Genomic DNA, 27,339 nt, shown 5'->3' with positions numbered 1-27,339 from the left:
ATTTAAGATTTTCCCTCTCACCGCATCCCTGTTTCCAGCTTTTTGGCAGCAGCAGCTGATCACATCTCAGATCACACAATGATGAGATCAATTTGGGAAAGATAACACAAGATATACATATATATATATATATATATATATATATATATATATACAACTAAACTAAGTTCTTACCTTTTTCCAAAATATATTTGGAGGGAATAGAGCTGTTGCAGGGATGACGTATTTTTGTAGGCCAACCCGGAAGTTAGCATCGCCCTGGCTCACCTCGACTAAAAGCCAATGGAATTCTTCCATCGCCAGAAGTAAAATGCTAACGTTAGGCTATAAAGGAGCTACACCATGGTCGCATTACTTCAACGTCACCACCGCTAAGCTTCACTTTTAAGAGAATACAGATAGATATAGATATACAGACAGATAGATATAGAGTATAAACACAACGAGGCTGTAAAGGCGGACTAGTGAGTAGATGACTTTCCGTGTTTCGGCAAGAAGACGTTTAATGTCCCAGAGAACCTCTGTAGCCTCATTTAGCCGCTTGCTAGCAACCGCCTTTTTTTAAGACACGAAAAAGCTTCGAAATCCACGAGCGGGGGTATCTGCTGACGCATTTTACGTCGTGGAACAAGACGTGTAAATCTCTTAAGCTCGTGTTAACCACAGACCTTGTTTCAGGCATCTAACCAAAAAACCCATTGACTTCCAGACGAGGGAACCGGAAGTGTAAAAATGCTGACTCACTTCTGGGTTTTAGGACTCGTTCTGGTTCTCGTTCTGATCAAGAAAGGTGGAATTGCACCCATTAGATGAACTATTTTGGAATAACTGTAATAACACATGGGCAGGCTTTAAGTGGAGAACTGGAGTAAGGCGGAGGAGTGTCAGGTTAGGTGACCCTCCAGGCGTAATCTCTGCCGTAGCTCCATTTCTCCCCCTGACAGAGCACTGATAGTAGATGTGCAACACATATCCATGAGGGCTCTCTGTTAAAGTGTTAACAGTTTAAGTTTTTAGGCTTTCATTTGATAATATATGAATATTTGGTACACGGGAGTGCGCAGACATGGAATGCACCATACGGGATCGTAACAATGCCGTATTCGTCTGATCATTCTACTAAAGTCATATGTACATTTCTTGTCAGTTACAGGAATGCCAGTAATATCGGCAATGCAGGTGCAACATATTCTGATGATCAAGGCACACTTAATAATGATGAGTTAAAGCTATCCGTTCAGAAGCCTCATGTGTATCTCTAACCATTCTATGTGACTGTGTGCGACCCAAAGAGCCGAAGCACGTTCCGTGAAGGAAGAGACGTCCACAATACGGATAATAGCTTCGCCGTAGCTTCCAGAAGCTTCCATAGCACATACTACTAATCTAGCCACTTGATGTTGGCTTCGGTTCATTTTAAGTTCCCACAGATGCAAAGAGAAACTAAAATACCTCAGGTATGAGGGTGATCATTCACTGTCCAGCACCATCTCAACAATAGGAGGTGCAGTAGCCACTCTCAGACTCTGGCATCTGGCCACCGGCAGGCTCATATTAGGCAAGACCTGCCCTCTTAAACTCCGCTTAGAGTTTAGCCTTTTAATCTTTTTTTATGATCGATTCATCAGCGGTGGCCAGTTTGTCAGGTTGACTGCAGAGGGGAAGAAACTGTGTGGCGGGAGGTTTTGGTCCTGATGGACCGCAGCCTCCTGCCAGAAGGGAGGGGGTCGAACAGATGGTGTCCGGGGTGGGAGGGGTCGGCAGCGATCTTCCCTGCTCTCCTCAGGGTCCTGGAGGAGTACAGGTCCTGAAGAGATGGGAGGTTGCAGCCGATCACCCTCTCTGCAGAGCGGATGATACGCTGCAGTCTGCGTCAGTCCTTGGTGGAGGCAGCAGCATACCAGACGGTGATGGAGGAGGTGAGGATGGACTGTATGATGGCAGTGTAGAAGTGAACCAGCATTGTTTGTGGCAGGTTAAACTTCCTCAGCTGCCTCAGGAAGTACATCCTCTGTTGGGCTTTCTTGATGAGGGAGCTGATGTCCAGCTCCCACCGGAGGTCCTGGCTGATGATGGAGCCCAGGAAACGGAAGGACTCCACAGTGTCCACTGGAGAGTTGCACGGGGTGATGGGGGCGGGTGGGGCTGCACTCTTCCTGAAGTCTACAACCATCTCCACTGTCTTTGAAGCGTTAAGCTCCAGGTTGTTGTTGTTGCACCAGGTCACCAGATGGTCAATCTCCCACCTGTAGGCAGACTCATCCTCTCCAGAGATGAGTCCGATGAGGGTGGTGTCGTCCGCGAACTTCAGGAGCTTGATGGACTGGTGACTGGAGGTGCAGCTGTTGGTGTAGAGGGAGAAGAGTAGAGGAGAAAGAACGCAGCCTTGAGGGGAGCCGGTGCTGATCGTCCGCAAGTCTGAGACGTGTTTCCCCAGCTTCACGTGCTGCTTCCTGTTAGACAGGAAATCTGTGATCCACCTGCAGGTGGGATCAGGCACGTTCAGCTGGGAGAGCTTGTCCTGAAGAAGAGCCGGGACGATCTTGTTGAAGGCAGAGCTGAAGTCCACAAACAGGATCCTGGCATGGATCCTGCGGAGTCCAGGTGCTGGAGGATGAAGTGTAGAGCCAGGTTGACGGTGTCGTCTACAGACCTGTTGGCTCTGTAGGCGAACTGCAGGAGGAGAGTCTGTGATGGATTTGAGGTGGGACAAGACCAGGCGTTCAAATTATTTCATAACCACAGAGGTCAGGGCGACGGGTCTGTAGTCATTTAATCCTGTGGGATGATGGTGGAGGCCTTGAAGCAGGCTGGCACGTGGCATGTCTCCAGTGAGGTGTTGAAGATGTCCGTGAACACCGGAGACAGCTGATCGGCGCAGCGCTTCAGGCAGGATGGGGAGATGGAGTCTGGTCCAGCAGCTTTCCGGTTCCCTGTATCCTGGGTATGTTGAACCTGCTTCGTGGTACAGGCCTCTGGTGACTGTTTTCTATTTAAAGCGGTCATAATCACTGAAACTACAGGACAGGAGCCGGTAAGGCTTCCCCTGCAGGCTCCACGACCAGTATGAGAGAGGACAGAAGGGAGCTGAGACGTACTCGCCTCCGTTTATTCTCCGCATGTCTTCAGTCGCCTGGGGGAGAGCAGCCCCTTCTAAATTTGCTCCTCCCACACGAAACAAGAACTCATCCCAGGAGCTCAGCTGCTTCTTTTTTAATGTAATATTAAAGCTGCAAGTTTTTTTTTTGTTTGTTTGTTTTTATTAGGCGTTTTTTAAAAAAAAATGTATGCATGCTGACTTTGTTGCAAAGAGCACTGAGCCCGGTGTCATCTGAAAGGAAGTGATTTTCTTACAAAAAAAAAAGTTTGCACATCCTGTTCCACCCTGTTTATTTCCCTCGCACTTTGCAGAAGTGCAGCCATGCTTGTTTGCGGGACGTGCTTCGAACAAACCCACATGAGGAATATTTAGTTTTGTATTAATTGGACGCTGCGGTTCGAGGAAATGCCTGTCTGACGCTTGTTCACGCTTGAATTTGTTGTTTGTTCTCAGTTTTAGAATGTACCAATTCACCCCCCCCCCCCCCACACACACACACAATTTCTTATGTTCAAATTGTTATTTAGGAAAAAATAACGTAAGTAGATTTTTGTTTCTGTTTTTATTTTCCTTTTTCTCGGACCTGTTTTGAGGAGGGTTTCGCATGTTACATGAATATGAGCTAACTCTGTGCCTGATGGAGACGCACAGGAAACCACTTGCACACAGGAAGCCCCCCCCCCCCCTCCACCTCTGTCGTGCCTCTCTTCCAATGGTGCTCTTTCAGCAGTCTGACTCATTATGCACATGCCCTGCCCAGTGGGTAGGAACCCCGCCCCCGCTAAGAGAACGTTAATACTGTAATAATGTAAAACATTAAAGCAAAAACATCAGCGTCAGAACGGTGAACATCCTGTCAGGGTGTCTTATGTCTTGTTTTTTTTGTTTGTTTTGTTGAGGGGAACAAGCAAGCATGGCGCCACCAGAAATACAGGTATGACAATTTATTTTTAATTTGTCGTTTGTCACATGAAAATCGTTGTACACAAGGTACCATAGACAAGGATTGCTGCACATACAAACAGCAATTAACTTAAAAAAAACCCAAAAAAACCCAACCATCCAACAGACAGACAAAAGAAATAATAAATTAAAAAAAAATATATATATAAATAAGAAATAAATAAACAAACAAATAGTTAAATATAAAAAACAATAATAATGATAATTATGAATTGCCTCACTGACGGAGGCTCAGGGGAGAACCCGCGAATGTATTTTTATTTTTGCGACCTTGGTGTTACCTCTGAGGGGGCGGAGTCATCGTTGAATTAAAAACAAGGTTGCAGGCTGTTTTGGGACATTTTGGGAGTATGGGACATTTTGCGGTGCAGTGCTCGTGCTGTGCTGTACCTCTGCGGTGCATCGCTTCGGAGGCACGCGCTGTTATTTTGCACGGTGGGTAACCCGGTCAGGGGGAGTCGCCAACCAAACGAACGCAAAAAAAAAGGACGAAGCATTATATTTCCCGTACTTCAGCACTTGGAGGCTTGGAGTGGAGGAAAGCCAGGGGGGGACAGCATCTTAACATATTAGCCGCATGATGCTGGCGTCACATATGAACGTCCGGAAAAGTTCAAACATCAGAGGGGCGGCGCTGATCCTTTTCCTCTCCTTCGATCGGCACATTGAAGAAACCGCCATGGAAATCGTCGTTCTTTTCGACGAAGCAGCGCAGCTGAAAATGTCTGTCCTCTCTCTCTCTCTCTCTCTCTGTCTCTCTCCGTGGCTGACCTGAGTTCACGCCTCTGTTTCACCTAGACTTGATCACTGTAGTGTTTTTGTCGTCAGGCCCGCTGCACGCTGGGACTGAAAGGTCTGAGCGTCGCGGCTAGAATCTTAACTGAAACTTAGAAGCGTTTGATTTTTTTGAACGTTTCACCGTCGTTGGCTCCCCATCGCCTCTGACGACTTTGAAGTGGCCTCGCCCCCTTCACACCACGTCCGCTCTCCTTAAACCTTATATTCCGTCCCGTGCTCGCCGCATTCACCTTGTCCCCCCGAGTTACGCAGAGGTCAGCTGGCTGCCGGGGGGCTTTTCCTATCGCGCCCCATCCTGCTGACATCAGACAGCCCGACTCTGTTGAGGCCTTCCAGTTAGCCGCATATTCCTTGATTACTTGCGGGCCCTCTTACCATCAGCCCCACCCGGCGCGTTTCGATGAAACGATCGAGCCTAGTGCTAGAATATTGTACATTTCTCGGAAAGCCACTGCATCTCTGCAACCTGTGCGTCTCCAACTAAGATGTCAGCAAAGACAAATCTACAAGTCTGTCGTGCATGTGTGTATCTGTTTTTTTTTTTTTGGGGGGGGGGGGGGGGGCATTCTGATTATCTAATAGACAAGAGTGTGTGTGTGTGTGTCGAGACTATGATTGCATGGCACATGGTGTTGAAACATTTCTCGCTATACTGGTGCTGCCTCCTCACTGGGGAAATCCACACAAACAAGTGCATGCTTACACAAACACACACACACACACACACACACATGCACACGCGCGCGCACACACACAGTTGAGGTGTCTAATCTCAGTGGCCAAGTGGTAACCAGTAGCAACGCAGGTTTAGACCATAAAGTGGATGAGCTTGCTGGTAATGCTGAGCGAAGCTCTCTGGCTCTCTTCCTGAAGAATCAAAGCAAAGACTGATGCCCTTCTCTCCAAACCTCGCCTTTGTCGATAGATCGGCTCTGCGTGGCGAGGACCTGCCACGAGACCCGGAGGACGGGCGCGCGCGCCAGCGACAAATGTCATGCCATGTAAGGACATCATTTGGACCATGTCGGTCGGGCGAAGTTGAACACGCCCCTAAAAACCTTGCACGCATAAATCTTATGTTCGACCGCAAAGCCGCTATGATGCACTGCGATCAGCTTCGGATATAGCTTGCTTCAGCGGCCCACGCTGCGCAGGGCTAAGGTCACACGCATGACAACTATGGCTGTCTTCGGAAAACCGGCCTGCTACGCTAGCAGCACGTACTGATTTGGCCAACATGTAGCATGTAGCACGCAGTGGGTCAAAACCACCCGGACGTCGTGCTGATTCGGAAAATAAATCTCCAGTCTGCATCGGACCGGTCCACCTCGCATACTGTGTGTCCCACAATGCCATTAACGTTGGCGTAAACGTTGGCTTCTTTCACCTCGGCGGTCCGCCCCCAAAAAAATCTGTTTCTGGGCAAATCTTGAGGCGAGAAATAAGCCGGCCCGGTTACTCCAAGGCCTCATTTCAACGTTTGCTGCGACTTTCGTTGCGATGACACCTGCGTGATTATCACTTCCGCTTGCCAAAACCGGAAACCACTGCGCTACGTCCCGGCTGGGCACGCTCGCAAAATAAATCCATTTGACAGTTTGATGCTGCGTACTGACATGACAAGCAGTGTGCTATATGTACCGCATACTGCACACTGCATTTGTCAGCAGTATGAATCAGGCAGTTTCAAAGACAGCCTATGACTTGTCAAGAGCAACGACTACCGCACCTGCACCCCCCCCCCCCCGCTTTATTGCGTTATCACTGAGCTAACACCGCAGACTTATTTCAGGACATGGCGCAGGAGAGAAAACGTCACGTCGATCAGTTGGCGCGTGAATTAAACCAATAATCCCAACTCGGTTGTCGAACTTACATGACAGTGAATCGGCTCTGACGACTGCGGAGCAGACGGAGGAAAATGCACTCAATTGTCAGGGACACATTCATTTATTTATTTATTTTTACAAATGACCTGCGTCTGCCAAACACGCCGTGCCCGTCATCCTTGCGTGCTACGATTTGATTGTTGATTCAAACTTTGCCCCGGTATGAACAGCTGCTGTAAAAACATTTCTTTTTTTTTTTTTAAATGTCAGCATTTTGTAAAACGGTTTCATATTGGGACGTAGCAAAGAGCAAGTCGCAGTCTATAGCAGGCATTCGGCAGACAGCTGAACACTGTGTGTGTGTGTGTGTGTGTGTGTGTGTGTGTGTGAGGGGGCGGTGATGATTCAGAAGTCAGATTTCTCACAGGAACAGCCACTTCACTAGAAGCAGAAGCACATTGCAGTTGGCCAGTGAGGGAAGATTTATTTGAGTTTTTTTTTTTTTTCTCACTCTCTATCTCTCTCTATCTCTCTCTATCTCTCTCTATCTCTCTCACTCTCTCTCTCTCACTCTCTCCCTGGTAGGGATCTGACGGGGGATCCACAGAGGAAGCGCACAGAACACTGGGATAATACTGGGATATTTCATTTTCCGTCCTGCCGATCGATCGCCTCCCCCCCCACCCCCTTCCACCACCACCCCACACACCCACCTCCCCCACCCTCCCCCCCCACCCCCGCCCTTCGAACCCTGTCGTTTGTGTGAGGTGAACTTGTGAGCCGTGTCACAATGTCCAGAGTTACCAATCTGTCCAAGCTGCGGCAAGAGAGGATGAGGGAGATCAACCTGCGGGTGAGTTAAGCTCTACGTTCATCACCGAGCGTTGGGAGGTTAAAGAAGAAGGTAACGTCAGAAGGCGAGTGGCACCTGGCTGACTCCAGCTCCTGCCGGCCTCGCAGTGCTTTAATAGGACAGGCACTACTTTTGTGTAGAATGGTGCGCCTCAATGGTGGAGGAGGAGAATGTTAACTTACTGCCTTGTGCGTCGATGTTGTGGATGTACGGAGATTGCCACTAAGTCGCGCTTTGTTGGTCTTTTCATTTTCCTGTCCTGTTTTTGCCACTTCCCCTCCTCTTTCTGCATCACTGACTCATTCCCCAGTTGTTGTTTTATTCTTTGTGTGTGTGTGTGCGTGTGTGTGTGTGTGTGCGCGCACTGTTGGCCATGAAACATTTCCTCTTTTTCTTCTCTCGACAAGAGCGCGGGCCTCTCTCAGGCCTCACTCCCAATCTAAATATACGAGGCGAGCCTGCGCGCATTTGTGAATGTAGGTGGTGGTGGTGGTGGTGGTGGTGGTGTGTCCGTGGTGTTTGCTTGTACACAGTGTGCCTGCTCAGTGGATATTAGACTATGGCAACTGTTGCCATAGAAATGGCAGTGGGTGTGTGTGTGTGTGTGTGTGTGAGAGAGATATTACTGCTTTCTTTGAGGATGTTGTAGGCCTTAAAATGTGTTTAAATAAATAGATATAGATATATATATATAGAGGGCCACATCCTGTGATAATGTAGCCCGCTGAATTCACAAAGGTCACCGCGATTTGCGTTTCGTGTGAGCCTTCAGCCGCACATCGCCTCCGCCCTCCAACCTGCCCGCTCTCTCTTCTGCTGGACTCTCTCCGATCCATCTCTCTTCTTTTATTTCTCCTATTGCAATAAGACGAATAAACTCAGACCTAAAGACCAATGTTATGATTGATAATAACAATAATAATGATGACCTCACGAGTGGTCGCCAAAGCTTCGCGAGGGGCGTCGAGGCCCTCTTGATTCTAAGGGAAATTGCGGTCATTTTAAACCTGGGCTCTATTTATTCATTTATTTTTTTTTACATATTTTCGGTCTAAATGACTAATAGTCACCAAAGGTTTTGGAATTGGTCCAATTGTTTTTTGTTTTTTTTTGCCAGTGGCAGGCTCGGATTGTTATTCCAAGTGTCTGGCAACATCGTGGAAAGGCTCCCCTGCAGAGACAGAGGCCTTTTTGTTTAACCCGAAACCCGAAGTCTCTCGCTTTGAAGTCTCGCGAGAGGTGAGTTGTTGCAGGGGAGACGAATGCGGGAAGTGCGAGTCGGTCAAGTCTCAGCGGCTGCGTAGGGATCATCTCATCTGTGGAGTGGATGACACCAATTCCAACACTTTTTTAAAAAACATTTGTCCTATTAGTCATTTAGACCCCAAAATATGTAAAAAAAAAAAAAATTTAAAAATACCGGAATTGAAGGAAATGACTACATACAAGTGGAACAGTGGCCAAGGTGTCAAAAAGAAAGAGTGGATCTACTGGGATGGTTACGTTGACGACGGCAAACCGCGGAGGAAATGGACATATACACGTTAATGCGGCAGTGATATTGAGCCCCCCCCCCCAAAAAAAAACAGCAGATATACTGGAAACACTGACAGTTTTCACACTTTACAGTACAAGGTTTTGAACGCAGGACTTTTACCTGTGGTGAAGTATTTTTACTTCAGTAAAAGGATCGGAGCTTCTTCTTCCACCGCCGGCGTGAAGCGACCAAAAGCAGGCAATTGTGCTCTCTCCTTGTCATTCCGTACCCGTCCACCAGATGTCCTCAGACTTTTCAACTGATCCAAGTCACCTGACTCCCAACATGTAGCATGTAGCATGCAGTGCGCAAACAAAAGCAAAACATGCAGTGTGTCAGAAACCCCCCCGGATGTCGTACTGATTTGCAAAAAAACCTCGCCTACTGTGTGTCCCACAATGCAAAGCGCTGGCGGTGGTTTGCCATTAAACCGGCTACACCTGGCCGGGCACGCTTGCAAAACAAATCCATTTGACAGTTTCATGCTTGCGTACTGATATTTGTCGGTAGTACGTAGTAGGCGGTTCCGAAAACCAGTATTTATACCGGCCCCTTTGATTAACAACAGCACCCCACCTTCTCCTCCCAACCCCCCCCCCCCCCCCCCCCTTTCTCTTATCCCCTACGCCCTGTATGTGTTGGCATTCATTCCTGTCAGCACTGCACGCTGTCAGTGATATGTCGGTCGCGAGGGCTAAACTTAAATTACCCAGGGTGCTCTCGTTGCCCGTCAGGAATCAATCTGGGCTACTGGACCATTTCCGTCCCCACAAGCGGCTCACAGCTGCCCCTCAAAGTGGAACGCCTCGCGCACGAATTGGCCAAATGCACACGTGTAGCGCACGCCTGTGTGCAAGAACAAGGACAGCGTCATTCAACACATTTTTATTATACATTATTTATTCAAAGACACAGAAAGAAAGAAAAGAAAAAAACATACCACAAGAAGAAAGAGCAAGTAGTGAGGGGCTGGATATAAATGACGATAAATGGCTTATAGCATGAAGGCACTGTATACTCAGCCCCCCTCCCCCCCCCAGTCCAATGCTCCTGGTAAATATATTTTTTATCAAGATATACACAAATATATGTATGTATGTATTGAAGAAGAGAGAAAACAATACTAATTTTTTTTTTGTCTTGGTGTTATTGAGTCTTGGATTCTCAGAGAATGTAGACACTACATACATTTGGCTGAAACTATATATGGGGGAGGGGGGGGGGGGTAATTATCTGTCTATATCCAACTTTATATCTGCTTTAATCCCAGTCACGGTCACATCCCGTCAGTTTTGAATCAGTGTGGGGGGGGGGGGGGGGGCGAGGATGCGCTCCCGCCCTGTGTGCAACCTCTGCGTAGTTGTCCTGTGTGGATTCGGTCATGAGCATTTGTTTTCCTCTTATTTATACATCTTATATACGTTAATCAATGTGAACAGCTGGATTATCAGGCTCTTAGTACGAGTTACAGCCCAGCTTTATCTTTGTCTCTTACTAATATGTCATTACAAAGTAGTCATGCAGTCAAAACTTTACAGTACTTTACTGTTGAAGTATTCTCTCCCTCCCCCTCCCTCCCTCCCTCTCTCCCCCTCCCTCCCTCCCTCTCTCCCCCTCCCTCTCTTCCTCTTCTCTTTAGCTTCCTCTCCCTCTCTCTCCCCTCTCTCTCCCCTCTCTCTCCCCTCCCTCGCTTCCTCTTCTTTTTAGCCTCCCCTCTCTCCCCTCTCTCTCCCTCCCTCCCTCTCTCCCCCTCCCCCCCTCTCTCTCCCCTCTCTCCCTCCCTCGCTTCCTCTTCTCTTTAGCTCCTCACCTCTCCCCCTCTCTCTCTCCCCTCTCTCCCTCCCTCTCCACCCCCCTCCCTCTCTCTCTTTCCCACCCTCTCTCTCCCCCTCTCCCCTCTCCCTCCGTCTTTCCCTCCCTCTCTCTCTCCCTCCCTCTCCCTCCCTCTCTCCCTCCCCCTCCCTCTCCCTCCCTCTCTATTCAGTTCATTTCCATAGGCTTTATTGGCATGACATGTGACATGTATTGCCAAAGCACAATTACAAACAAACTGAGATGGTGGCAGAGAGGAGAACATCAGGCGTATTTATGAATCTTCCTACTGGTTGCCTCTCTTGTGACAGGAAGTGACGGACGTAGCAGCCTGCACTGCACACCATTTGACTTCCCCCCAGAATGAGGGTGTCATTTCTAACTTTCTGTCAGATTTCGGAAAGAATTTCTCTCCGATATTTACGTATTTTCGACATCCTGTTAAAAACTGTGCTTCTGTCTCCACGGCTCCCTCATCACAGTGACAACACAGTCCGTTATAATTTGGCTCGGTCTCATCTTTGGAGTGATGGTGTAAAGTGCTCTGAGGCCTCTTTATGTTCAACTCCTGGCAGGCGAGGGCTTTCCAACGGCAACAGGCAGGGTCGCCCTTTGTAATATGGCTCCAGAAGTTGACAGATCTTTCGTGAATACTCAGAAGTAAAGGATATCGGCCTAATTCAGGCTCTGCATGCGGAGCTTGGGGTTTTTTTCTTCGTACCCGGAGAACACTTTTGCAGAACTCCGATTGTTTTTGCGCAATCATTTTGTAAGTAAGGGTTCCCCGTACCTTTCTTGCCCTCTCTTTGAGTTCCTTCACAGCAGCACAGATGTTTCCTGTGGAACTCATTTGTAAACCGAGGTAAGTATAGGCACTTATTTTAAATGTTGGGGTATTTCCCTGCCTACCTCAATCTTTTTTTTGGATGGCGATAATTTCGGTCTTCCTCACATTACCCGTCGGGGCCTCCAGGTCTGACAGTACGGATGGAGAAGGTCCAGGCCCTGCTGAAGACCCTCTTTAGTAGGACACAGTATGACCAGGTCATCTGCATAAAACAGGCACTTTTACTGCCAAATGACTTCCCCAGGTTACGACTTACACAAATGCCTCTGTAGTTGTTGCTCCATTCTTTAAGGTGGGTGTGATCAGCCCTTCACTCCAGCTTTCAGGGAAATGACCCACACTTAGCACCAAGTTGAATATCTTTAGGGTTTTCGGCTCTTAACAGCTCTTTCAAGAGCTTTCAGTTTCTCCTAAAATCTGCTCTTGAGCTTGACTCTTTGCAGGTTTTCTCTTGAGATCTTCAAAATGATTTTTTCCATCTATCTCCTGTTCGTTGTAACGTTTCTTGGTAAATGTGTTTCCCCAGAATTTATTTGACCCCTGAGACTCTTCGATTAACTGTAATTGGTTTTGTGAATATTGTTCTTTTTTTTTTTTTTTGCTCTCAGCTGTGTTTTTATATCGTTTTAGAGACCCACAGTAACTAATGCGGAGCTCCTGGTTGTCTGGGATCCCTGTATTGGTGATCCCTTGGTTTGAGACCTTTCTTAACGTCTTCCTGGTGGTTTCGCAGTCTGAATCAAACAACCTTTTCCCTGCTCATTTTCATGTTGGTTGTTTTCTTTTGCATTTTAAGTTCGACAACGAGGCCAAGTGATCAAACGTGCGGTTAATGTTTACCAGACACAGTACTACTACTGATTTCTGAGTAGATCCGGGCCAGAAAGGAGGTCTAGAAGAGACCCCTTCACTGAGATTTCTTCACTGCTTCCTGGTACGGCTCCAGGCTGTTTCGCGTCTTTATTTTGTGCAGCCTTACGGGGCCGAGGACATATGTTACCTGTGTCTGCTCTCAAAGAGGTTTGGTCTGAATCCGTTATAGCATTATCGACAGTGTTGCCAAGTGCCAAGGTTTGAACAATACGTGTAACGTCCAAAGGGGTCCCCCTCGCAGCCTTCCATTGACAACGTACAGGCCCAGCGTTCTGCGAAGACTTGCCTTACGTTCTTGTTTGTGTTTTCGTCGTAATTGTTCCTGTTGGGAAGGATAGGGAGGTTCAGGTTAGCTCCAGTCATGTAACTGTCACCTTCAGCGCTGGTAAAGTCTAGCATTTTCAATCTCCAGCGATCAGCACAGATCCCTGGGCCTGGAAATGACTGATCTCTTCCTTCTATGGTAATTGAAATGTGGAGATTCTATTGGAGGAATATAAATTGCACATAAATAAATGTTTTTTCTCACTGGAAATTATGTCTTTTTCATTTTTTAACCAAATGTGACATTTCTCACCATTTCTATTACGTCTGCTTATTTTGACATATCAACCTTCCCCCTGACTCTCCACCCTGAGTGACTCCATTTAGTTTTGTTGATGGGATTATAAACTCTATAATAATAACATCTCCTTGTACCAAGTCTCCCGCAAAACAACAATATCGACATTATTAACCTTGTCAAAGAAGTCAAGGTTTCTGCTTTTTAAACCAATGCTTAAAATGGCATGCAGTCGAATATGAGTGATTCTTACAGTATCCGTTGTCCACAGCGGCTTCATGCTTTATGAAAAGGTTCTCCTTCAGTTCCTCATTTATCTATTTTGTTATTGCACTAATTGTCTGTCAAACCCCCCCCCCAACACATTTGGCCCTGTGTGTGTTGACATCGCGCCACTCTGCAACATCCAGACAGCAACATGATTTCCTGAGGAGGGGTTTTCTTCCTTTGTTGCCCTCGCGCCTCACTGTGATTGGCTCAGCTGATCTGATCTGTAGTCACCTTCACCCGGGCCACTTTGTGCTGCCGCGCACACACACATGAACCAAAATAACAGGTGCGCCTGGAGTCGCCCAAACAGCCCCGTGCACGCCAAGACCTACTGCTCTGCACTTAAAGTGTTATATTCCTCTTATCACCTATATGATTGTTGTTAGGTTTGCAATATATTCATATGTCAGTGCATGTAGTAAACATAAGTATCCAGTCCCGAGGACCATGTAAAGCCATGCTTTACTTAAAGTCTGTATATCTATATGTGTATATCACTGAGTTGAATGAATTTTGGCATCATATTTTTGCATGTATAATCTTTGGGTTACTTTGCCTATACAGATAAAACCTGCATTTTCGAAATTTTGTAATTATGTTATATTTCAAACTGCAAATGCAAATGAGGTAGGACTACCTATAAGTCCTAGAATAGCGATTCCTAAGAGTTGATAAACTTGATAAACATGGGCCCGGATCTCAACATTGCCTCAAGTGCAGGGGATGAGGTCCAAAGAAATGGTGGCAAGGTGGAGTTTAACGGGGAAGATTGGGAGGCTCAGAGGGGGCGTAGAAGAGGCTGGATCCAGCACCTCCCTCGTCGCTATCGAAATCTGGCCGTTGGAACCGCTCTCTGTGTAAAGGCAAACCCCAGAGCTCCGACTGGACTCTCTGCGGCGATCTGAACTGTCCAATCACCACGCAACATGCTCACTGTTTTTCACATATGCTGCAGCACACCATATGCACTTATGATGGGGGGGGGGGGGTGGCGTCTGTTGTAATAATTCCAGCTCTGGTTTCACCTTGTGTAGTGAAGTGCGGATTAGCAGAGCAAAGGTCTTTATGGCCCTTCGAAGGTGTTTTTCCTGCAACTCCCTCCCAAAATGCACAAGCCAGCTGCTTTGTATTGATGACATTCAGTAAGAGGTTGTCCATCAAACCCCCCCCCCCAAAAAAAATTGTGTGACAAAGCGGCTGAGAACTCTGCTTTACTCAACACTTGTCCCTTATATGTAGGTTCACCGTACACGTTATACATTATTTTGTACATTTGTTCATTTTGCTATAATTTACACAGCACATGCAGGTTAAAGCAAACGCACAGCCATGAATTAGCCGTTAAGTTTCCGTTACCTTTTATTGAGCTGCAGATTTGTTACATTACATTCGTAATGTAAACGCTGAGCTGAGGTGTAAGCCCATGAATGTTAGTCAGCGTTAGTAATGTGTGGTTCAGCCCGCTTTGTTTTGGTACAGGCTGAAGCAGTCTAGGTGTTGATTGAACACCCTATATACATATATATATATATATATATAGTCAGTTGGGGTTATTTTTATGTTGTTGCTCCTGGCGAGAGAGGTGAGGTGTGCCGCCATTAACGCTGTTGCTGTTCGTTTGATTTTGCTGTGAGCTCCTTTTCTTCTGTTTTTTCTTGAGTTACACGTGAAATGGAGAACACTGCACAGAAATATTCCCCTCTGGGAACTCTCGGGATGTCCGCCTACCTACCTACCTACCACCTTCCTTGACATTCGAGCCGAACTGCTGGATAAATGTATCTGCTGAGCCTCTGCCTCTGTCTTTACCGGGAGAAAAAGCTGGACCTGCGTAATCAGTGGGAGTTGCCTGGCTGTCACGCAATTCTGAAACAAAGTCTCCCAACATGACTCGCTCTAATTGGTACTACAAACACACACACACACACTTAGGCTTTACCATCTAGACAGCTCACGGTGAAAAAAATACCGTTCTCACGCACTCAAACGCCTTGGCTTAGACACTAAACCCTGGAGGCCGGCTGTAAAGCTGTGAAGTCACAACTGGTTTCCCGCACTGTGACTATACGTAACATCCCTCCAGTGAACGTCAACTGTGGCTTCGGCCGTGGGGGTCCCATGTGTGTGCGCAAGTTCTGCTTTCTCTCAGGAAACCTCAGCTCCGTCTGCCGCCGCCTCGTGACCTCCACAAATAAACGGGAAGTCCTTTATTTTCTTCTTCACATTTCGCCTCGGTTTCTTTTCCAGAACAAAGAGAGAGAGCGCATGAGGGAGCGAGAGAAGGCGGCAAGGGAGAGGGAGGCGCGTTACAGCAACGGCCACCTCTTCACCTCACTGACAGTGTCAGGAACCACACTCTGCTCAGCATGCAACAAGAGCATCACTGCCAAGGAGGCACTCAGCTGCCCTAGTAAGTAACTGCACGTACGCAAGTAAAAGTTCAGAAATACCTGCACGTGAGTGTGTGCGGGGGTATGACATCTTTGTGTTCTTTCATTTCTTCCAGCATGCAACGTCACCATCCACAACCGCTGTCGAGACACTTTGCCCAACTGCGCCAAAATGAAACAGAGGGTAAGACACAGGCCACGCCCCCAAAGGACCCAAGTCCGAGTCATTGAAAGTTGTTGAAGAACGACTCAGATGCCGTCACTGTTGAATTACAGTAAAAACAGCTTTGCAAATGAAAAGAAATAAAAGGGGAAGAGTTATCAGCGTCTGACCAATCGCAACCATGGGCTCCTCTACTGGCTAGCAGTTTTCTCCCGCTTCCAGTCTTTGAGCTAAACTAGACTAAACAGCTCCTGGACATATCCAATACTTTCTATAAAAGTCTGTGTTAGTTACTGTCTAACAAAGACATTATTGGTAGACCAAAGTTAAAGAGTTGCACTACGCCAAAGACATCATGCTCTGTTGCAAGCATCGCTGTTACAGTGCAGCGATAACAAGACTGCCTCTTGTGGAGGACCAGGTTCTTCATTCCTCTGAAGTATTCGTAGCACTTCTAGACTCTTTTAGTTACCGTTTACCAAGGATCCTATTGATAAACTAAAGGTATAGAGCTGTGTTATGACTTGGTAAGTCCGGGATTTGAACCCGGGACCTCTCGCACCCAAAGCGAGAATCATACCCCTAGACCAACTAGCCACGAAAGTTAAGATCTACTCTAATACAGCAGCTGCATGACACGCTCATATTTAAATCTGTACGCATTTTTGTATGCATTTCATTATATACAACGATGTACATTTCCCATTTGTACACAAATATGATATTGCATACATGCTAGAATAAAAACAACTGAAAATATATCTGTTGGCCTACGGATAGAAGACCTATGTTATGTCAATAGGAACCCTCGTCAAGTTTTTTTTCCCTTTAAAATATATATATATTTTAACATTTTCCAGCGTTGCTTTCTCAGCGTTAAGCGAGCTGGACGCAGTCACATCTCACTCCTCATGCCTAAGAACCTAACCAGCCAATCAGAGGCAGAGTAAGGCGGGTCTTTGGGAGAGCGGATAATCTGCCTCCCCTCCTTCGTTTCAAGAAGCTGTCTTTACTGAGAGAGATTTGGGGTCCCCTTATTCATTATTTCAGAAAGCAAAAGTACTTGACTGCAACAAAGTAGTGCCTGTTGATTTATTTGCCACCCCCCCTTGAGTGTGGCTTAATTGTGCACGCTACATACTGAATTTGTGTGCTTTGTTAACACAGCAGCAGAAAACGGCCCTCGTGCGGAATAACTCAGCCCTGCAGAACGTCACACTGCGCACAAAAAGTGAGGACCTCTCAGAACACATGCACACATTGTTTTCCTCTTCCCCCTCCTCCAAATTCTCTTCTCCATCATCAAACCTCCTCTTCTCCCTCCAATTCCTGTTTTGTTTCGTCTTGTTCTCCTCTGCCTTCAACATTTTTATTTTTTCTTACTCCTTAGCTCCAGGAATGCGCGAGCGTCCGAGTTCGGCCATCTACCCCTCCGACAGCTTCCGGCAGTCCCTGCTGGGATCCCGCCGCGGCCGCTCCGGCCTGTCCCTGTCCAAGAGTGTCTCCACCAACAACATTGCAGGGTGAGCCTCACTTTCATTGTCCAGCAGCTACAATACAATGTGAGGCACACTTAACCTTTACTAAGGCAGCTGTGGGACATTTGTCCAGGAGGCCCTACCCAGAGGTAAGGTATGGTCCAGCCTGGCCTAGAATATCAGGGTGGTCCTGCTTCTCCTCGACCTTAGCTGATGATCGCATACTGAAGTGTTGAACAAATAGCAGCAGTTTAGTGGTTCACCTGAAAAAATGAAACAGACACAATGACATTGTTGTCAGGCCTGGGCCTACCAGGATAACAGGAACACAGGGGGTAAGACCCAAATGCAAGACCACTGAGGCAGAGCTTGATGCAGTGAGACTGATTTAACAGCGAAAACAGGGGGGAGAGGAGCAAAGATTTACAAGATGGTGAGGCAGACAAAGGTCAAAACCAGAGAAGGCAGTCCAAACAGGCAAACTAATCCGACAAGGAGCAGGCAAGAATCAGTAGTCCAAAAAAGTCAGGTCCGAAACACTGGCAACGCAGGTAGAAACGGGGAAACGGGGAGCCAAGACATGAACCACACAGCACCACCCCGACTGACTCCAGCATCAAAGGTACACCTGCACACATGCATGCACAGGGTCCCGGTTGTGAGTCGTATCCTCCTTTGTCAGACCTTGTGTGACTTGGAACCACAACTTTTGAATCCTAACTTCATTTAGCATCTTCCACTTCGCTTGCCATACACTGAAAGGCGCCTCGCCCAGTCTCTCCGGTCATCGGAAGGCTTCTTCCCGTCACACGTGCTGCATCATTTACCGTCGACAAACTGCGGTACGGAAAATCTACCGCCAGACGGGGGGGAAACACAACCTAAACTTCCACTAGATTTAATTTAGACCTGTAAAGTATCCTTTAAAACCAAAAGTAATTTTTCCTTCTCCCTCAAGATGAAATATACATGAGCGAGGGACCTTTAATACGTAGGCCTCATTCTCTTTTGTAATTCATGCTGCTGTGCTGAGGAGGAGCAGGGTTACTGACAGCAGGTTCCGCTGAACCGAACTCGTTCCTGTCTGTCTGGGGCTCTCGCGCCAGCTCCCTGAACTTCTGCAGTTTGTTTACTCTGTCTGTAAGGCCCAATGGGTAGTGCAGATTCATATCAATGTGTGTGTGTGTGTGTGTTGTAGGACCCTAAATGACGACACTCCCCTGGGGCTGCGCAGGATCCTGTCCCAGTCCACCGACTCCCTCAGCTTCAGGGCCAGAGCTATGTCGGTGGAGTCTCTCAATGACGACGGTATCTGAACACTCAGACTATACACATCGTAGCACAAAATGGCTGGAGATGTTGCACCATATACTTGTAGCTGTTGAATGCGTTCGAAAAGAATGGAAAGCTAACACTATGTACTCACCCGAACCCTAAAGACCGCGGGCACCAGTTCCGTTTTTTTGGGGGGGATTTTCCAGTGCGTTACTAATGCTTTAAAGGACAGTGGATGACTGCTAACTTGATCACCCTTTCCAATGTATCATGGTACACGGGGGGGGGGACTAGTATAAAGTATACTCCATGATAGGTTAAAGTCCTGACTTCAAAATCTATAAAATGCAAAATGGCTCCTTTCAGTCTTATATTATTAAGTTATTTTCTATTGCTGTATATTATCACTGATGAATGCACGCAAGCGTGTTTAGCATGTTAATGTAGTGCGTCACCGACGAGACAACTCCAGGTATATTTTATATCACACTTTTTTGGCACGTAAAAATCTTTCGATTCCACGTCGAAGCGTCCTCGAGCAAGACACCGAACCCTGAAGTTGCTCCCGATGGAGGCCGGCGCCTTGCGCGGCAGCTCGGTCGCCATCGGCGTGTGTGAATGTGTGAGTGAGACCTGATCCATGAGGTCCATTTACCATTGTGTCAAATAAATGGTGGTATAAAACGAAAAAAAAAATACAAGAACGTGAACTTAAGTACATTCCACCACTGTGCCCCCCATGGTACACCGCTCCGCGCATTTTTGACGCATCTCCAAATTCTCCAATTGTCAATCAATCACATCCGGGTGGTTCAGTTCCAGAGCGGTGTGTCAGCCTGCGGCCTTTTATGCTGACGCTTCTTTCTTCTTGTTTAGGAGACCTCTACTATACCTCAGTGCTGGAGGAGATAGAGTTCGAGGGCCAGGACTTTAAGGCGGACTCGTGGAGCATGGCGGTGGACAGTGGTTACTTGCAGACGCACCGCAAAAACATCATCAAGAGGCAGGATGTCATCTATGGTCAGCAGTGGATTGTTGACCTTTATTGTCCTCCCAGTAGCACAGACATTCAATGTATTGCTGGATATACAGTACCTAGATTAAAACACCACACTATTTACTGTAACTAGACATCATTAGAAGTATATTTAAAAGAATATCAGTGCAATTCCTCTTATTGCATGTACTGTATGAATGTGATTTTTTATGTGTGTGTGTGTGTGTGTGTGTGATACGGGTATGTGTCCCTCTCAGAGCTGATTCAGACGGAGCTGCACCACATGCGAACGCTGCATATCATGGAAAGGGTGTTCCGGCAGGGCATGCTGGAGGAGCTTCAGCTGGAACCCAGCACTGTGCACGCCATGTTCCCCTGCCTGGACCAGCTGACAAGAATACACTCTCATTTCCTGGCGCAGCTTCTCCTGCGGCGCAACATCAGCCAGCAGCCGGGCTCCAGCCGCAACTTCACTATTCACCAGCTGGGGGACATCCTACTGGAGCAGGTGGCTGCCATGCATTCTCACGCAAGACAAGTTATAATTGCCCAAGCTTTTGGAGATTTGAATGTATCCATGGGTGCTGTATCGTGTGTTAGCAAATGATGTACACGTTACTGTCATGTCCTCCTTTTGGCTAGAAATGTATTTTAATTGGCGCCAGTCTTCCGATAAACGGTATGTACCTTGTGTTTATAGTGCATAGAGAAAAATGATCCTGGAAAAAAAAACGTTTCACCTGACAAAACGTTATTTTCTCCATCTGTTGCGCGGAAAAAAAAAATGTAAGGAACTTAGAGAGATTATCTTAGTGGAAACAATCCAGATCAGACAGATTTATTTTTATATATTTATATTAATTTTTTTCCTCACGTGCCTCTCAGGGCTTCCGTAGATATTTCATGACCGGTAAAAAAAAGAAAATGTAGGATTTATTCATACAATTTTATTTGCAATGAAATGCTGAAATAACCATTGCATTGTATTCATATTAAATCATTGTATAGCATTAAAAATATATATATATATACAGAGCTTAACAAATGTATTAGACCACCACCCAGTGTAAGGTGTTTGCCACCGCTGCCCTAAATGAACAGTATTACTGATGTCTCTGTAATGGTTAATCCACCAGTATGTGCAAGCCAAGCTCTTTAATCCAAATGATCTCTTTAATGCTAAAATATAATTATTGCTGTTATCCATGAATTCTCAAATTTACTGTTTTACAAAAAAGCAGAAACAAATAGTAAAGCACATTATTATTTTTTGATTGAGATGCCAAATTACAGTTATTTACTCGCATTCCTGAACAGAAACATTTGTTTTAGTGGTTGCAAAGAATGCAAGCTGTTATCAGGGCCAAAGGATGTCATACAGAATATTGATATATGTGAATAAGGACTATTTAGTTGTTCCAGTTTGTTATTTGCCTAATAAATAACAATACAATTTTTAGTTTGATACAAGTTTTTGACAGATTTCTAAAATGTTTGTGTTTTCTCATTTTTATGACAGGTGGTCTAATAAATTTGTTAAGCACTGTATATATATATATTTAGCTTTTTCAAACGTTATACAGTGATTTCTTTTTACGTTCAAGCATTGGTTCTCTAACCTCTCACGTTCTCACACACACACACTTCTTTTTCTTCTTCTTCTTCTTCTGCCAGTTCTCAGGCCAGTGTGCAGATGATGTGCGGAAGACCTACGCTGAGTTCTGTAGCCGCCACTTGAAGGCTGTCAAACTGTACAAGGACCTACTGGCCAGAGACAAGAGGTTCCTGTGCTTCATACGGGTGAGACAGACGCATTTAAAAAAAAAAACACATCAAAACACAACATGCAGTGCGTTCCAAATGAGGGATGGTAATGAAAAGTTTATACACAGGATGTGAACTATTTCAGCACCTGATTTTGATTTGGTTTTAGTCTCTTGACTAATATATATTAGCTGGTTACAGAAGAAAACAAAGGACATCCTTTTACACGCTAGAGAGTGTGCGTGTGGTGTGCATAGTCACAAACTGGCTCAAGGAAATGTGTCGAAGGAGGCAGCGCTTAGTCATTTATCAAAACCCGATGAACAGCGGAGTGTGTGGCTCGGCAGCATCAGTGGTGAAAAGCACTGCATGGGTGTGTGGGTGACGTGCTGTGGGGGCGCTGAAGGAAAGAAGGAGCTGTAGGAAGGGAGAGGCAGGAATGCACACGTGGGCCCAGGCGAGTTTAATCAGCTGGCCGCCCTCCAAATTTCAGCCAATTGCCAATTGGCCAGGACAGCCTCCCAAGGTAGCGTGAGGGACGTCGCGGTATGCATCCGGACGGCCTTCGCCCCGTGTCGCACCAATCGCAACCGTTACAATGGAGCAGGTTTGATGCGTTGACGGGCAGAGGAGTGCCCCTGGGGCATTTGCGTAAAAACAACCAAGATGGCTGCCGACGACGTGGAATGTTCTGTTGAATCCACAGTGTTAAGCCAACTGGGCGTTGTGCTTTCTCTAGTTTTCTCTATACACCACCACATTATAAAGAGTCCGGCCTATATGTAACGTGTCATGACATAACCTTTGTTGTGATTTGGCGCTGTATGAGTGAAATTGAGAAATTGAATCGCAGCCCTGGCCCCAAAAAGTTTGAGAACCCCAGGTCTAACTCATCCTTCTGTTAATGGACAGAATCCTCAAAGGTGACGTTCAAACAAAATGGCGAGTGAATGACAGTGTGTGTGTGTGTGTGTGTGTGTGTCTCTCTCTCTCTCTCTCTCTCTCTCTCGGTCTCTGGGCAGCGGGTGAGTCGGGGACCCTTGCTACGCTGTCACGGTGTTCAGGAGTGCATCTTGTTGGTGACTCAGCGGATCTCCAAGTATCCTGTTCTCATCCAGCGCATTCTGGACAACACCAGCGGTGAATCACCCCCAGTCACAGCGGCGGCATTTATCGGCCCCACTTCTTTTCACGTGCCGCCACAGGGTTTCACTGCGAGATAGAATACGCCTGCACAGAGATGGTCTCACTGATGTAGCACATTCCAAACCTTCATGAATCCCAACGCACTTTACGGTTAAGGTCACATTCACTTGCACATTCACACACCAATGCAAGGTGCTGGGTCTCCAACAGGGAGACATGACAAGGGGGTCCAGGTAGTACTTATGGGTCTACTTTAATGCAACAAAGTAAAACCAGGCAACAATAGATCCACAAACTTGCATTCAATACATTTGCATTCGCATTTTGGTACTTTGCACCATCCACACAACAATCCTCTTCTCTTACATGGAGAAGCCATTTGGTCAACCATTTCCTATATGATTATATTTCTTGTATAACTCCTCTTATGGCCAAGAGGATGATGATCAATCACAACAGCTTTGCATTCTACTCCCCTACCCAAGAGCTTGTTATTGTGAGCAACTGTCACCAACCAATTCTCAAAAGCAGTGGCAAATTCACTGAGGAGACCTTCTGGTCTGTCTATAAGCAGTTCAATGATTGGTGGGTACATACATACAATAGGTTCCTCCGCAATAATGACGTTTTTCTTTGTGTGTCTTCTAGATGATGATGAAGAAGCTTCCTCTCTGGCCCAGGCTCTCTTGATGATAAGAGAACTTCTAAGTTCAATAGACCAACAGGTACCAAAATGGTTCTCAGTCTTTTTGAGCATGTCATCATTACATGCAGTTTAAAATGAGTTCATCCATGTTCATTCGTACTCTCTTTTGGACTCTAAATCCAAGACGACTTTTATATTATGCTGGTTGGCAGATGGAGGACCTGGAGAAAACGCAGCGGCTGCAGGAGATCCAGGCCAAGCTGGACCCGCGGACTGAGGCCAGAGTAAAGGATGGTGGGCTTTTCAAGCCTGGAGAGTTGCTCCGCCGGAGACTCATTCACGAGGGGACCCTTTTCTGGAAACCCCCAGGGTCCCGGCTCAAAGGTACGTCTATCTTATCGCATCTTTGTTCGAAGTGATTGTGATTGGTTTAAAGAAATACGTATACGTTTTTTTTCCCTATTCCAGAATGATGGGCTCAGAATGACTTAGAATTTTGTCAGTCAAATTGCATTTGGCTGTTCAATACGAATATTCAACTATTCGAGGTTGGAGCATCTTAGTCTGGTTAGGTTATAAAAACAACCATCTGTAAACAGATGTATGAAGATGATGTGAAAACAATGTGAAAGAGCAGAAGGACACAGTTAGAGACTGACGGGTGAACATAGCGTATCGGGCATAGTACCTAACAGCTAAAGAGTCATTCGATATCTCCCTCGGTTGTTGGTAAAGACCCAAAAACTGAGCTAAAACAGAGTGAATTGGACTCACATTCACCAGAAAAGTGCCTCCAAAGGAATGATGTTAATGCTCCGTAATAGCTGAATGTGTAAATAAGCTTAAGTCATATCAACTTAAAAGGCAATGATATGGCAGCGTTCGCAGCTTGTTTGCCCTCAGGTTGGCAGGTTTCAGATGTCACGCACCCAAACAAAAACTCTCGTTGCTTCATTAAGGAAGTCAGCCAAATACTCGGCCAAACGCTGTCTGAGTTCACGCTGCAGTAGTTTCTCCCACGTCTGCCGCGCAGTAAGATAGTAAGTTACCTCGTTGGGAAGTCGGGAGGCGTGCCGCCTGCAGCTCTTCCGCTACGACAGCTCACTGCGACTGATCCCCCTCGCTCTGTGATTCCTTCGCAAGCATTTGAATAGAAATAAGTTGAAAGCGACTGCTGATGAACAATCGTGACCTTTGTGTGACAACTGCTGTGCGTTTGCGCTTGCGCTTTCCTGGCTTTAAACTGGGACTGAAGCTTGGGAAGGCGTCAGGTTCATATGTGTTCACATATGTGGTGTGTATGTTGTGTGTCTTTTTGTGTGTGTGTGTGTGTGTGTGTGTGTGTGTTTGTGTGTGTGTAGATACACAGGTCTTACTGATGACAGACATCCTGGTGATTCTGCAGGAGAAGGACCAGAGGTACATCTTTCCATGTCTGGTAAGAAAATGTACTCACACGCCCAAAGAACGCTAAAAAATTGAATTCACCAATGGATTTTGTGTGCAGATGACCGGAGAGGCATCATCTTACTGTTCCTCTCTCTCATCTTTGTTTCTCCTAACCCTGACCCTCTGCTGCGTGGTCCAGGACAAACCTCCAGTGCTGTCCCTTCAGAACCTGATAGTGAGGGACATAGCCAATCAGGAGCGAGGCATGTTCCTCATCAGCGACTCCTCCCCGCCTGAGATGTACGAGTTCCATGCTGCCTCCAAGGAGGACAAGAACATCTGGATACGCCACATCCAGCGCACCGTCAGCAAGTGGGCAAACATTCTTTTTCTTTCTATCATTTTAAGGAATACCTCAACAGAGTGAGATTGCAAGATTCAAGATTCATGTCTGTGTGTGTTAAAGGGTAATTGAAGGTATGTTAGTTTAGTTAGTTAGTTAGTTTCACAGTTTCAGAATCAGAAATCGCCTTGGTATTTTGGTGCATAACAGTCATGAGTACTGCAGAAAGTCTAGAAAACACACTGTTAAATGCATTGATGCACTGCTGAGGTATCAAGAGAAGCTCTGGAGGACTCATTCGTCCGGAGACGGCAGGGAACCCCTCTGCTATGAAGGACGCAGCTGCTGCCACAAAAAAATCTCCTGGGTTTTAGTGACCTGGAGTAGCAGATTCGGCTGTGTGAGCCGATGTTTCTCCCCTGAGGCCGAGGTGTTCGAGAGGTACCTGATTTCTCGGGCCTTTCGCACCCAGGCACAGGTGTGGAGGAGGGGGGACCAAATGAAGCAAATGTGTCTTTGCCATGACGTAGTGAATACTCAGCAGGATCACGGGTGGTCTGCTTGACCAGCTCGCCGGGCTGGAAGAGAGAGAGAGAGAGAGAGAGGCCTGAGTGATGCCGCCATCTTGGAGCTGAGAGGGAAGGACATCTGGCTCGCCTGTAAAGGAGCGACCGCGCGGAGCTGGGCGAGTGCCCCTGCGCCTGCCTGCCGGCCATGGAGGTGGATGCAGTCTCCGGCTGAATATACGGTCGCCGTGGTGTCTCGGGGCGCGCCCAAAATGACGTCATCGCACCAGCCGAGCCGTGAAACTGGACTGGCCGAGCCGGTACTTCATTTCAAGCACCTCCTACGACCCCTTCCATGGGAGACCACATGGAATAATAGATAAAAATAGATAAAAACAGATACATTCCTCCTCAGCAACAACAAGCTCTAGTGCAGGGTGCTGCCATGTTTGTTCATGACCATCTTCCACTCGTTTTTTAATTGAAATAAATACGTGGTTGTTGTATGTCTGCTGCTTTTATCAGTGTCCCGTTTGTACCAGTAAATGTTTGCACAGCTCTAATAAATTAGAAAATACAACCGTAAGTTTAAGTACAAAAAAAACATTCATGTCCATCACATCACTGATAACTGGATTTGCGTGGTCTGTGCTTTTGTGTATGTCCAGGTGCCCATCAAGAGAGGAGTTCCCCCTCATAGAGACTGAACACAAGGCGCACCTGAGGAGACTCAAAGGTCAGGAGACAAACACATAATGACACAGCATTCGCGCGGCGCCTTTCTCTGAGTCGCCACGATTTACTCTACACTACATTTACTATGAATTCCTGTTTCCACTCAAAAGAATATTCACACGCCTTTTTTTTTCTTCTTCTGACCAGTTGTTTTGAGGTTTAAATGTAATACAAACGGCGGTTGCGGCGATGCGTACTCCTCGACGCAAAGCTTTCCCCAAATGTGTCAAAAGTGAAAGTGGCCTTGTGGAGACATCAAGTTGCATCAAGGAAGTTCAAAATCTTTGATTGGCACATGATTCACATAGACTTCAGATAGTTCAAGGACGTTCTTGGCAGGCAATTAGAATGCGTACATATAATACATCCATGGTAAATACAGAGAAACAGAACAGTGATTTTTTTTTTTTTGTGTTGTTGTTGACGCAACTCCCTCTCTGCATGGCTCTGGGCTGCGGAAAAAAAAAAACCCTGTAGGCAGGCGCCAGAAGGGTGAGACAAAAGTGCCACACTCCAGCCTCCCACACACTGGGGCTGCAGGAGCGTCAAAATTAAATCAGAGTGAATTTTCGCTTTGACGCTTTTTAAACAAATTTTGACGTCTGGAGTGTTTTTGCAGTTGGTGTCCATTCACCCCAAACAGCCAATGTACCAGTACCAACTGTACAAATGTTAGCTGGTAGCTAGTTAACAAATTACACACTAACTTGCTCATGGTGGGAACTGTTGGGTCTCTGTAATAACATTATAAAGAGTCGGTCTAGACCTGCTCTATTTGTAAAGTGTCATGAGAGGACTTTTTGTTGTGATTTGGCGCTATATGAATAAAATTGAATTGAATTGAATTGAATCTCAAAACTAAGCAGGAACTCTACTTTTTTCTGTTATTTTCATCCAGACCCCCCCTCCCCACCCTTTTTTTTTTCTCGACTCAGTCCTTACAGAAACTTTTGGCTCAAGTTGAAGCATTTTCAACTTGTGAATTCATATCAAGTTGCATCGCCCCGGGGGCAAATTCACATTCACACACAATCAGTAGTCTCTCCTCTTTTTCTTTTTCTTT

At 46.5% G+C, this 27,339-nt stretch overlaps 1 protein-coding gene and 1 non-coding gene across 2 annotated transcripts in view; one reads left to right on the top strand and one right to left on the bottom strand.

Annotated features, from left to right (window-relative positions):
• The first annotated feature begins 7,480 nt into the window (after positions 1-7,480).
• arhgef2a (Rho guanine nucleotide exchange factor (GEF) 2a) overlaps positions 7,481-27,339 on the top strand; it is a 28,756-nt gene continuing 8,897 nt past the window's right edge. Inside the window, exons 1-15 of the mRNA XM_070921799.1 lie at positions 7,481-7,543; positions 15,692-15,854; positions 15,951-16,018; positions 17,165-17,228; positions 17,388-17,520; positions 18,674-18,783; positions 19,627-19,770; positions 20,005-20,255; positions 21,422-21,547; positions 22,534-22,651; positions 23,306-23,382; positions 23,516-23,687; positions 24,665-24,741; positions 24,892-25,064; positions 26,210-26,277. Of these exons, the coding sequence (XP_070777900.1) occupies positions 7,481-7,543; positions 15,692-15,854; positions 15,951-16,018; positions 17,165-17,228; positions 17,388-17,520; positions 18,674-18,783; positions 19,627-19,770; positions 20,005-20,255; positions 21,422-21,547; positions 22,534-22,651; positions 23,306-23,382; positions 23,516-23,687; positions 24,665-24,741; positions 24,892-25,064; positions 26,210-26,277 (1,807 nt within the window). The remainder of the gene's footprint in view (positions 7,544-15,691; positions 15,855-15,950; positions 16,019-17,164; positions 17,229-17,387; positions 17,521-18,673; positions 18,784-19,626; positions 19,771-20,004; positions 20,256-21,421; positions 21,548-22,533; positions 22,652-23,305; positions 23,383-23,515; positions 23,688-24,664; positions 24,742-24,891; positions 25,065-26,209; positions 26,278-27,339) is intronic.
• Positions 16,523-16,594, bottom strand: trnap-ugg (transfer RNA proline (anticodon UGG)). The gene has a single exon. It is a non-coding gene; the product is annotated as a tRNA-Pro (tRNA).

Source organism: Enoplosus armatus, chromosome 16, assembly GCF_043641665.1.
Source record: "Enoplosus armatus isolate fEnoArm2 chromosome 16, fEnoArm2.hap1, whole genome shotgun sequence".
NCBI lineage: Eukaryota > Metazoa > Chordata > Actinopteri > Centrarchiformes > Enoplosidae > Enoplosus > Enoplosus armatus.
Note: the sequence above shows the minus strand (reverse complement) of the source record. Positions and strands in the feature narration are given on the sequence as shown.